General features: G+C 45.7%; 1 protein-coding gene across 1 annotated transcript; it reads right to left on the bottom strand.

Moving 5' to 3' along the window:
• Positions 1-970: 970 nt before the first annotated feature.
• Positions 971-1,694, bottom strand: LOC109769495 (multifunctional methyltransferase subunit TRM112 homolog A). Its single transcript, XM_020328229.3, has one exon. The coding sequence runs from the start codon at positions 1,545-1,547 to the stop codon at positions 1,146-1,148; it is 402 nt and encodes a 133-aa protein (XP_020183818.1). The 5' UTR covers positions 1,548-1,694; the 3' UTR covers positions 971-1,145.
• Positions 1,695-11,003: the final 9,309 nt, after the last annotated feature.

Genomic DNA, 11,003 nt, shown 5'->3' with positions numbered 1-11,003 from the left:
TTATGACAGCTGGGAGGAGGGAGAGAGAGAGGAGGACCATGCATGACGAGAGAGAAAAGAGAGGAGGACCACATGGAGGCTTTTGGTTGGTCAGTGGATGTCCGGACTACGGTATAGCTCACAGACATCCAGACGACTTTGCGAAATGATAAGGGTCCCACTGGATTGCAAAAGTGAACAAAAATGTCCGATCGGACATGTGCCGAAGTTTTGAGGATCACTTTTGAAGATGCCTTAAGGTCAATACATATACTATATCATGTACAATGCGCTATGTGGCTAAATTTTGTTTTTTAATTAATTCAACTATCATCGGTAACAACACTGTATTTTACATTATGCATATGTAAATACTGTGGCTTGTTAATATTATGGTGCAACAATATCTCGCGTGCAAAGCACGTACAACTCACTAGTATATGGTATACACCAGTGATGAGAGCCAGTAAGAGGAAGATTCAGATTTTCAAACTAGTGTACGAAATTGTTTGATGGGTATGACTGAAAATTCTGCACCTAAACACACCCCTATACACACACATAACAAAAATGCAGCCATATTCATACAGCCCTCAATTGGTAGTTTTGGCACAAATCATAATCAAATTTTCATCTACTATACAAGATGAATGGATGATTCATTACCAGTCCCAATGACACTACTAACACCATGCATGCTACGAGATGATTCAATATTGTAACACCTCAGCGAGAATAAAAATGCACGCTAAGCAATAGTTTTGACCCCAAATTACTCAATCAAAAAGTAATTTCCTCAACAGAACTACAAATTATACTTAACCACAAATAAACTGTAATTTCATATGTTCATTTCCCCCTACAGCAATCCCTCACACTACTGTACTAAATCATTCATGATCATCAAAGGAAAATTTACTAAAAAGTACAGTAGCAGCAGTTGAGTAAAGTCAAGGTTCAGAAGCCCCAATATGCTGAAACAAAAGCGCGATTTGGAGCAAAACGTCACAGGTAGTAGTATTTATCAAGGTACGACTTCAAGATCCACAATTCATACTAGGATAGTTCATACACACAATCTTAGGAGTCCAAGCCCTGGAAGTGCATAACCGTATGTGGCACGAGCAAACAAGCAAGCAAGGCAGCCGGCTGGTGCTGCACGCGAGTCAGTGCCGCACCTCGTCCTCATGGAGAAGCATATTGGGGACGCCCTTCAGGATGGGGAAGGAGCGGCCGCTGTCGGGGCAGACGAGGGTGCCCTCCTCGACGTGGATCTCGAGGAGCGCGTGGTGGAGGCGGCGGATCGCGCTGCCTTCGACGTCCGCGGCGCCCTCGGCGAAGAGCTCCGCCTCGGGCGGCTGCTCTGCGGCGAGGAGCTCCGGGAACCCCGCGGCGCTGGTGGCGGCGAAGAGCGCCCGCCAGTCGATCTTGGGAAGGATCCCGCGGAGGAAGTCGACGTTGAGCTCCACCTCCTTGATGGACGTCTTGGCGACCTCCAGCGCGAGCGGGTAGCCCGTGCTCACGCCCTTCACGTTCGACGCCAGGAAGTTGTGCGTGAGGAGCCTCATCTCTCTCGCTCGAGTTCGCTCGGGATCCCGCGGGGGTTTGGTTGTCGCCGCCGACGGCCGCCGCTGCTGTGGGACTAAAACTTAAAAACCCTAGCGGCGGAGTGGTGGATTGGAAGGAGAATGGGGAAAGTGAAGCTGCGGGACGGGGGTTTTCGGCCTTATCGGGCTGGTTGCTTCGATATACCCCAAACGGGCCGGCCCGGCTCGTGTTAGTCGTGTCTGGCACGGCCCGGCCCGCCGTGGCATGTTTAATAGCCGGGCCGGGTCGTGTCGGCCCACGTGCGTCGCTTCTCGGCCCAGGCACGGCCTGATTATTAAACGGGCCGGCCTGTAGCATGTTTAGCGTGATGGGCCGCATGTTTTTCAGCCTATTGGGCTGTAATTTAGGATTTATATATATATGTATATGAAAAAATAATAAATAATAACTGGGTCGGGCCATCCGGCCCGCATGCCCAGCCTCTAGGCCCAGGCATGGCCCATTTAGCTCGTGTCGTGCCTGGTCCATGACGGGCTGTGTCGGCGTGCTCGTGGGCCGGCCCGTTTGGCCAGCTATGGATATACCTACATGCAAAGCTGTATAGATGGGTCGGGGCCGCGTACTCGGCCCGTCACGGTTATAAACGAGCGGTGCTTGTGCTCCCACGGCATGGTCCTTTTTTTATTTGTACAACCCAATAGGTTGAATAATACACGGGCTGGTGGGCTGGACGTGTCGGTCTGGCCCGTTTTACTATAGGAGTCGTGCTTGGGCCTTGGGGCGTGGCACGCGGGCTGGCACGGCATGACCCGTATAGTATACGTCTCGTGCCAGGCATGGCATGACCCAATTGGGCCTCATTTGCATGGTGGCCTGAGGATAGGTGGGTTGTTGTGTAATTGTCTTCTTTTTTGTTTGCTCTTTGTACTAGGCTTGTAGCTGGTGAGGGGACGGCATTTTTTTCTCGCGTTGTTGTTTCGTTTTTGTTGTTTTCAGAAGCAGTTTCAATACGGGAACGACGTTTCGGCACCTGGGCTCAGATGAGCCCGAGGATGAACAGTAAATTCATGAAAAATAAAAAAATGTTTTTTGGTCGTGCAAGATGCTTTTGTGCGTGATGCCCGTGCAAAATTTGATGAAGTTTAGACATTTGAGGATCTCATGGCAAAAAAGAGAAATTTTGGGAGTCGGAGAAACTTTTGAAAACGGCACTGTTCACACCCAATTTTGCCTTTTTTTGCTGCAAGCTCATCAAATGTCCAAACATCCCGAAATTTTGCACGAACCCTACAAATTTTGAGCATTTTGCATTAAAAATGATTTTATTTATTTTATTATTTTACTGGTCACCAGGTGCAAATGAGCCCGGGCTCCAAATTGAATTATCGTTTCAACACTTTTATTTCTTTCTTCTTCCTCAAATCTGCACATCACATGCATATGTATTTCTTCCAGTGGACAACGGCACATCTGCAAAGCAAATATACATGAGCATCTACTACTAGTGGAGAATATCACACATGTTCTCTTCCTCAAATCTGTATGTACAACAGAACATCTACAAAGCAATACGGCGGCACCACAAAATACACACATGTAGCATCACATCCCACCACATATCCATGTATGTGTTGACACACACATGTAGCAGCATATCACCATCATCACAAGCCATAACCCATGAGAGAATCGGTCAGTTCTTTACTCACCTTCCTAGAATCAGACGAGGTGGTCAGGGAGGAAGAGAATCAACGTGGCTTGCATGCTCCGGCCATAGAGGATGTTGGCAGACGAAGGGGTGCGACGGAGGAGGAACAGTCGAGGAGGACGGCCACGGTGGCGGAGGAGGACAGGTCCGGACCAGGAGGAGGTTGGTTCACGACGAGCAAAGTGGTCTGCGACGATGGTGGGGAGGCAAGTTGCCACGATGAGGACGGAGGACGACGACGAGGGAGACGAGTCGCGGTGGTGTCAAAACCGGCAGATCTCGGGTAGGGGGGCCCAAGCTGCGAGTCTAAGGATCGATGGTAACGAGGGACAATAGGGACGCGATGTTTACCTAGGTTCGGGCCCTCTTAAAAGAGGTAAAACCCTACGTCCTGCTTGATTGTATTCGATGAGTATAGGGGTTACAAGAGTTGATCTACCTCGAGATCGTAATGGCCAAACCCTAGATGTCTAGCCTATGATTTATTATGATGCCCTCTGCGGACTAAACCCTCAGGTTTATATACACACCGGAGGGGCCTAGGGTTGTACAAAGTCGGTTCACAGAGGAAAGGAGTATTACACCCGGACACCAAACTTGCCGCTCTACGCTCATAGGAGTCCTACCCATACACGGGAGGTGGTCTTCTGCTTCGCCTTCACGACCCATCAGTCCGGCCCATATCGAATAGACCGGACACCTGAGGACCCCCAAATACAGGACTCCCTCAGTAGCCCCCGAACTTGCCTTCAATGACGATGTAGTATCCGGCTTATGTCTTCGGCTTTGCAAGGCGGGTTCTTCATCATACTCCGGATTGACGACAATCCGGTTTTGACCTCCATGTTCTGCCTTTACGATCCCTTCCTGTCGTCGCCTCGATGTCCACGCATCGGGCGAATGCGAACGGTCCATAATAATCTTTTACAAATAAGCCCCTTGCCATGCAAGGGCGACATCTATATAAGGAGGTTAGATCCCCGAATGCCATCCACATCGCGCAAAGATCATCAGAGCCAACCACGAAACTTTAAAACATGGCCAATGCTCCTCGCTCTTCTTCGCGCCCTCATGGCCCTCAAGCGGGTGATTGGCGAAGCTGCTCCGTGTCTCACCTCCAGCTGAATCGACTTCAGACAGAGGGATATCTCCCTCCCGCAGATCTAGTCTCCGTGCGGGCGGGATTGGCCTCGATTTGGCAATGACGTGCTAGCAGAAAATTTCCCCAACCCCAACAAGGAGGAGAGGGTGTGCTTCGTCTCGTTTCTTCTAAGGGGCTTAGGATTCCCGATCCACCCCTTCCTCAGAGGTCTATTGGAGTTCTACGGGATCCGGTTGCACAACCTCACACCAGGTTCTATCCTGCACATTTCGGGCTTTGTCGCTCTCTGCGAACTGTTCTTAGGCTGCGAGGCTCATTTCGAACTGTGGAGAAAGTTCCTTTGCCTCGTCCCTCGTTCCCAAGGGGGTTCCATATTTGAAGTGGGCGGCGCCGAAGTATGGCGCATAGCCGGATCAGGTTACCTCGTCGGAACTCCCAAGAAGGAATCCGAAGAATGGACTTCGGAATGGTTTTATATTGAGGACGGTCCCCTTTCGGACCCAGTTCGGCATGGACTTCCCGAATTCTCCAGTGCTCCTTTGAAGAAATGCTTCAATTGGCGCCCCCGGAGCCCCAAGCAAGAAGACAGTGCGCAAGTAAAGAGGTTGGTTAGCAAGGTCAGGGTACTTGCCCATTCCGAACTCTCGATAATCGAAGTCATGGCCATCGCGATAAAGCGATGCATCCAGCCCCTTCAGTCTAGAGTGAACCCTTTATGGTGTTACAACGGAACGGACGATGCATCTCGTTATAAGTGCGAGGGTTCGGATACCCCAGCCGCTCTAGCCGCCATTCTGGCAGATCTTTATAAGGGGGAGAAAGGAGAATTCACCCGTTTAAATTGTCGGGAAGGTTTTTCCATGTATAATCCCATTGAATGGGTGAGTTTTTGATTATCAGCATTGTCCTACCTCATTATCGAGGTGCCCTAATCAAATTGTTCTGGTCATCTTAAAACAGACATGGAGGAAGGTGGTCGAAAATGTTCATTGGCCCTCCCCACAGCCAGAGGACTGTGCTCGCAACGAAGACCCCGGCTTTCGCGAGGATATGGATATATTTATAGAGTTTGATGATCGAGTCTTTTATCAAGCGAGCCTTGACGGCTTGGAAGTGGCTATTATGGCCGACTATCCCGGCATTCTCCCTTTCTCCAATGTAAGTACTCGGAAATCATCCTCAAAAAAGGAGCCCCTCACTTGCGTCTCACCCATCACACTGAATCGTGTTTCATAGGATCGGCGCTCATCGAGCCGCACCCCATCGAGGGCGGCCTCTAGGACGGTAGGATCTACGCAGGGGGAGCCTTCAAAACAAAAGGAAACCGGGAGCGTCGTGGAGCCCCTGATACGTCTCCAACGTATCTATAATTTTTGATTGTTCCATGCTATTATATATCTGTTTTGGATGATTAATGGGCTTTATTATACACTTTTATATTATTTTTGGGACTAACCTATTAACCGGAGGCCCAGCCCAAATTGCTGTTTTTTTGCCTATTTCAGTGTTTCGCAGAAAAAGAATATCAAACGGAGTCCAAATGGAATGAAACCTTCGGGAACGTGATTTTCGGAACAAACGTGATCCAGAGGACTTAGAGTGGACGTCAAGCAATCAACGAGGAGGCCACGAGGCAGGGGGCGCGCCTACCCCCTGGGCACGCCCTCCACCCTTGTGGGCCCCTCGTGGCTCCACCGACCTACTTCCTCCTCCTATATATACCTACGTACCCCCAAACCATCAGCAGAGGAGCCAAAACCATATTTCCACCGCTGCAACCTTCTGTACCCGTGAGATCCCATCTTGGGCCTTTTCCAGCGCTCCGCCGGAGGGGGCATTGATCACGGAGGGCTTCTACATCAACACCATAGCCTCTCCGATGATGTGTGAGTAGTTTAATTCAGACCTTTGGGTCCATAGTTATTAGCTAGATGGCTTCTTCTCTCTCTTTGGATCTCAATACAAAGTTCTCCTCGATTCTATCTATTCGATGTAATCTTCTTTTGCGGTGTGTTTGTCGAGATCCCATGAATTGTGGGTTTATGATCAAGCTTATCTATGAACATTATTTGAATCTTCTCTGAATTCTTTTATGTATGATTGGTTATCTTTGCAAGTCTCTTCGAATTATCAGTTTGGTTTGGCCTACTAGATTGATCTTTCTTGCAATAGGAGAAGTGCTTAGCTTTGGGTTCAATCTTGCGGTGCTCGATCCCAGTGACAGTAGGGGAAACGACACGTATTGTATTGTTGCCATCGAGGATAAAAAGATGGGGTTTATATCATATTCCATGAATTTATCCCTCTACATCATGTCATCTTGCTTAAAGCGTTACTCCGTTCTTATGAACTTAATACTCTAGATGCATGCTGGATAGCAGTCGATGTGTGGAGTAATAGTAGTAGATGCAGGCAGGAGTCGGTCTACTTGTCACGGACGTGATGCCTATATACATGATCATACCTAGATATTCTCATAACTATGCTCAATTCTATCAATTGCTCAACAATAATTTGTTTACCCACCGTAATACTTATGCTATCTTGAGAGAAGCCACTAGTGAAACCTATGGCCCCCGGGTCTATTCTCTATCATATTAATCTACCATTATTTCTATTACTGTTTATTTTGCTTTCTTTACTTTTAGTCTTTATCATAAAAATACCAAAAATATTATCTCATCATCTCTATCAGATCTCACTTTTGCAAGTGGCCATGAAGGGATTTACAACCCCTTTATCGCGTTGGTTGCAAGGTTCTTATTTGTTTGTGTAGGTACGAGGGACTTGAGCGTGGTCTCCTATTGGATTGATACCTTGGTTCTAAAAAACTGAGGGAAATACTTACGCTACTTTACTGCATCACCCTTTCCTCTTCAAGGGAAAACCAACGCAGTGCTCAAGAGGTAGCAAGAAGGATTTCTGGTGCCGTTGCCGAGGAGTCTACGCACAAGTCAAGACATACCAAGTACCCATCACAAAGTCTTATCCCTCGCATTACATTATTTGCCATTTGCCTCTCGTTTTCCTTTCCCCCACTTCACCCTTGCCATTTTATTCGCTTTCTTTTTTGTTTGCCTTTTATCGTCAGATCTATTGTTTGCTTGTGTTGCCATGTGCCTTCTATTTTCTTGCATCTTTGCTTGCTAAAAATCTATTGATATGGATCCACTTAAAGTGTTCTACTTGGATCATCTACGATCCTTATGCGCTCGTGCTGAAACCCCAACTAGCCTAGTTGATGGGAAATCTTTAGATGAGCATGCTCATTTTGTGCGTCACCATTTGTCTGAAAAGGGGAGACTCTTATGGGATCAAATAAACAGATTGATGTGTTATGCTTGGAATCTTTGTGAAATTTATGATTTTACTTGTTGCTCTGAAAACCTTAAGAAACACCTTCCCTATTAATGTGAGTTTAGTGATAATGGAATCGTATCTTCGTATGCTAAGGGTGTTTATAATTACTATGATGTTCAACAAATTGAAGAATTTGTTGCTTTTAAGGGTGCTTATGAAATTGCTTCTTTGATTGAAACGTATGATGCTACTCTTTACAAATCTGAAATTTTTGCCATACTTAAATATTGTTATGATAATTATGCTTCTAATGCCTATGTTAAACCATATATTGAGAACTCCTCCGCTGTCCAAGAAGAGGCTAATATTTTGCAGGAGTCTATGGAGGAAGAAAATAATGATATACATGAATCTATAGATAATTATGATTCCGATGATTTGATTGAAATATCCCTTGATGAACATGATGCTTGCTATTCTTGTGGCCATGATGCCAATATTTATAAAAATGAATTTGCTATAGTTCCATATGTTAAACATGAGATCGTTGCTATTGCACCCGTACTTGATAATTCCTTCGATGAAAAGCATGATTGCAATGATTTTACTATAAATTCTCCTGATGTCAATTGTGTTAATGATATGCAAAACCCCAAGCTTGGGGATGCTAAGTTTGCTATGTCTACTACTAGTTGCAATGATCATGATTGGGGTGATTTTTCTTATGATCTTGAAAATTTATTTAAGCCCCATGATGAATATGAGATTGATAATAATGTTTGCAATAGTATTGAAAGTGGGTTTGGAAGAGTGTCAACTTTAGATCCCACATATTTGGATTTTGATCAATCTTATGAAGTTTTTGATAAAAGTGGGTTTGGAGAAGTCATGACTTTAGCTAATGTTAATCCCACTATTTTGGAAGAGTGTCAACTTTGCATACATGTGGATCGTGTTAAGCATATGTTTTGTGATAGCTATATTGTTGAATTTGCTTATGATCCTACATGTAATTATTATGAGAGAGGAAAATATGGTTGTAGAAATTTTCATGTTGCCAAATTACCTCTCGTTATGTTGAGATTGCTATTATTTCTTTCCGCTTCCTTGCATATGCTAGTTTTTGCTTACCTTGATGATTTGTTTGCCTATAAGATGCCTATGCATAGTAAGTATGTTAGACTTAGATGTGTTTGTCACGTGTTTTATGATGCTCTCTTTGTGCTTCAATTCTTGTCTTTCTTGTGAGCATCATTGAAATCTCAATGCCTAGTGTAGCGACCAGACCTCAAATGGTCTGTGCTGTTGTGCACCAGTGTCATCCCTGGATCAGTAATGCTGACACGCACAGTACAAATGAAGGATTTATAACAGAGTAGCAATCACACACTTATTACATCGAATATCTCCAAAGAGAATAAGTATGATAAATACGGCTTAAGGCCATCTAAAACGATAACAGCGGAAGACTTGGAAGATAAGTGAGTCCATCAACTCCAACGGCATCACTGAGTATAAGACCACGACCTAAGGCACCTTACTCGTCGTCTGAAAAGTCTGCAACATGAAACGTTGCAGCCCGAAAAACGGGTCAGCACATGGAATATGCTGGCAAAATAACACATGGAGAAATAATGAACATAATAATGCTATACTACATGCATATATGGCTGGTGGAAAGCTCTATGGTTAAAGTTTTGCGAAAAGCCAATTTTTCCCTACTGCAAAGGAATAAATTTTATTTAACTATCATGGTGGTTGTTAAACATTGAGATGGTTGACAGCATCTCAATCCCAATTAAAAGTCATCATTAACCCAACAAAATTAATTAAAAGTAACATGGTGATGAGATTCAAATGATAATCCAGGTACTAGATACTCAAGTTGTCCATAACCGGGGACACGGCTAACCATGATTAGTTTCTACACTCTGCAGAGGTTTGTGCACTTTTCCCCACAAGACTCGATCGCCTCCGCTTGATTCTCGCACTACATGATGTTTGAGAAACGGATGATCGAGACACAGCCTTTCAGGAACAATCACTCTTTACTCCGGGTGGACAGTTACACCTACTTTCCCCTACATCTGCTAGCCCACCTCTTCAAGAGATCACGTAACCTACTCAACTATGCTAGAGCCCATAATAGCTTGTGGCTGCACACGGAAGTTTCTAGCATGAATAATCTTATGATCCCTTTGAGCCTGGGTGGCGGTCCTTATACAAACAGACAACACTGGGTTCCCCAGGTGCCTCAATCCACCCAGATGTGAGTTTTAGTTGCCACCTTAAGTAAACCATTATTAACAATCTCACATCTGTCGTGAATGTCTCTCAAACCCAATCCACGTCTACGAGCATAGCATGGCAATATATTAGCAAACGTAGAAGTAACTCCCAAGGGTTTGATAAAAAGAACAGGTAATAGGTACTACCTCAACTACTTCCCAATACCCACAATTTAATTAGATCCTAATCATGCAATGTTTGAGGAATAGATCTAATGCAATAAAAAACTGGGTATGGAAGGTATATGATCAAAGTGTTACTTGCCTTGCTGATGATCCGCGAAACCTAGCGATTCGAAGTAACAAGCGGCACACTCCGGGTACTCTATCGCAAATAAACATGCAAACAATAAGTACTTATCTAATGCCCAGGTAAAACTCGAATGAAAGATCCAACCAGAAAGTTCAACTTAAGAACTCTGGTTTGCAAAAAGAATCAACTCGAACGAAGCAACGAAAGTCAAACGGCGAAAGAAACAAGCTCCATTTACTAATCTGGATCTAGGTCAAATTTTACAGTAGCAAAAACTTATTTGAGTAGGTTAAACGGAAAGAGAATTTCGAAATGAAACTCTAGGCGCTTGAATCGCCTGATTCCGATAAACGAGCAAAAAGTTAAACAGAAACGAAGATCCGATCAGAAATCGAGATCTGAGATAATCGCGGAAAAATCCGACGAAAAAGAAAAACTGATGAACGGTTAACGAACGGACGTTCGTTAACAGAGAAAATCCGACGAACGCGTTCGTTAAAACGAACGGGTCGGTGAACGTTCACAAAATAACAAAACCGAAGAAAATAAACCGATTTAGGTTTTTTTTAAAACAAACGGTTTTTTTAACAAAACCGGCAAACGACGGCGAGGTAATACCTCGTCGGGGCGGGGCTCCGACGGGCTCGGCTGGGCTCCGGCGAGGGCGGCGGGGTGCGGCGGGGCTCGGGGGCAGCGAGGGGCGGCTCCGGCGGCGGCGAACGGCGAGCGGGGCGGCGGCTCGGGGCGGCGGCGGTGCGGGCTTCCGGCGGCGGCGGCGGCTCGGGGTGCGGGTACGGGGTGAAGGGGGGGGGGGCGACGGCGGCT

This window comes from Aegilops tauschii, chromosome 2, assembly GCF_002575655.3.
Source record: "Aegilops tauschii subsp. strangulata cultivar AL8/78 chromosome 2, Aet v6.0, whole genome shotgun sequence".
Classification (NCBI taxonomy): Eukaryota; Viridiplantae; Streptophyta; class Magnoliopsida; order Poales; family Poaceae; genus Aegilops; species Aegilops tauschii.
The sequence above is the reverse complement of the archived record's forward strand: the minus strand, read 5'-3'. Positions and strand labels throughout refer to the sequence as shown.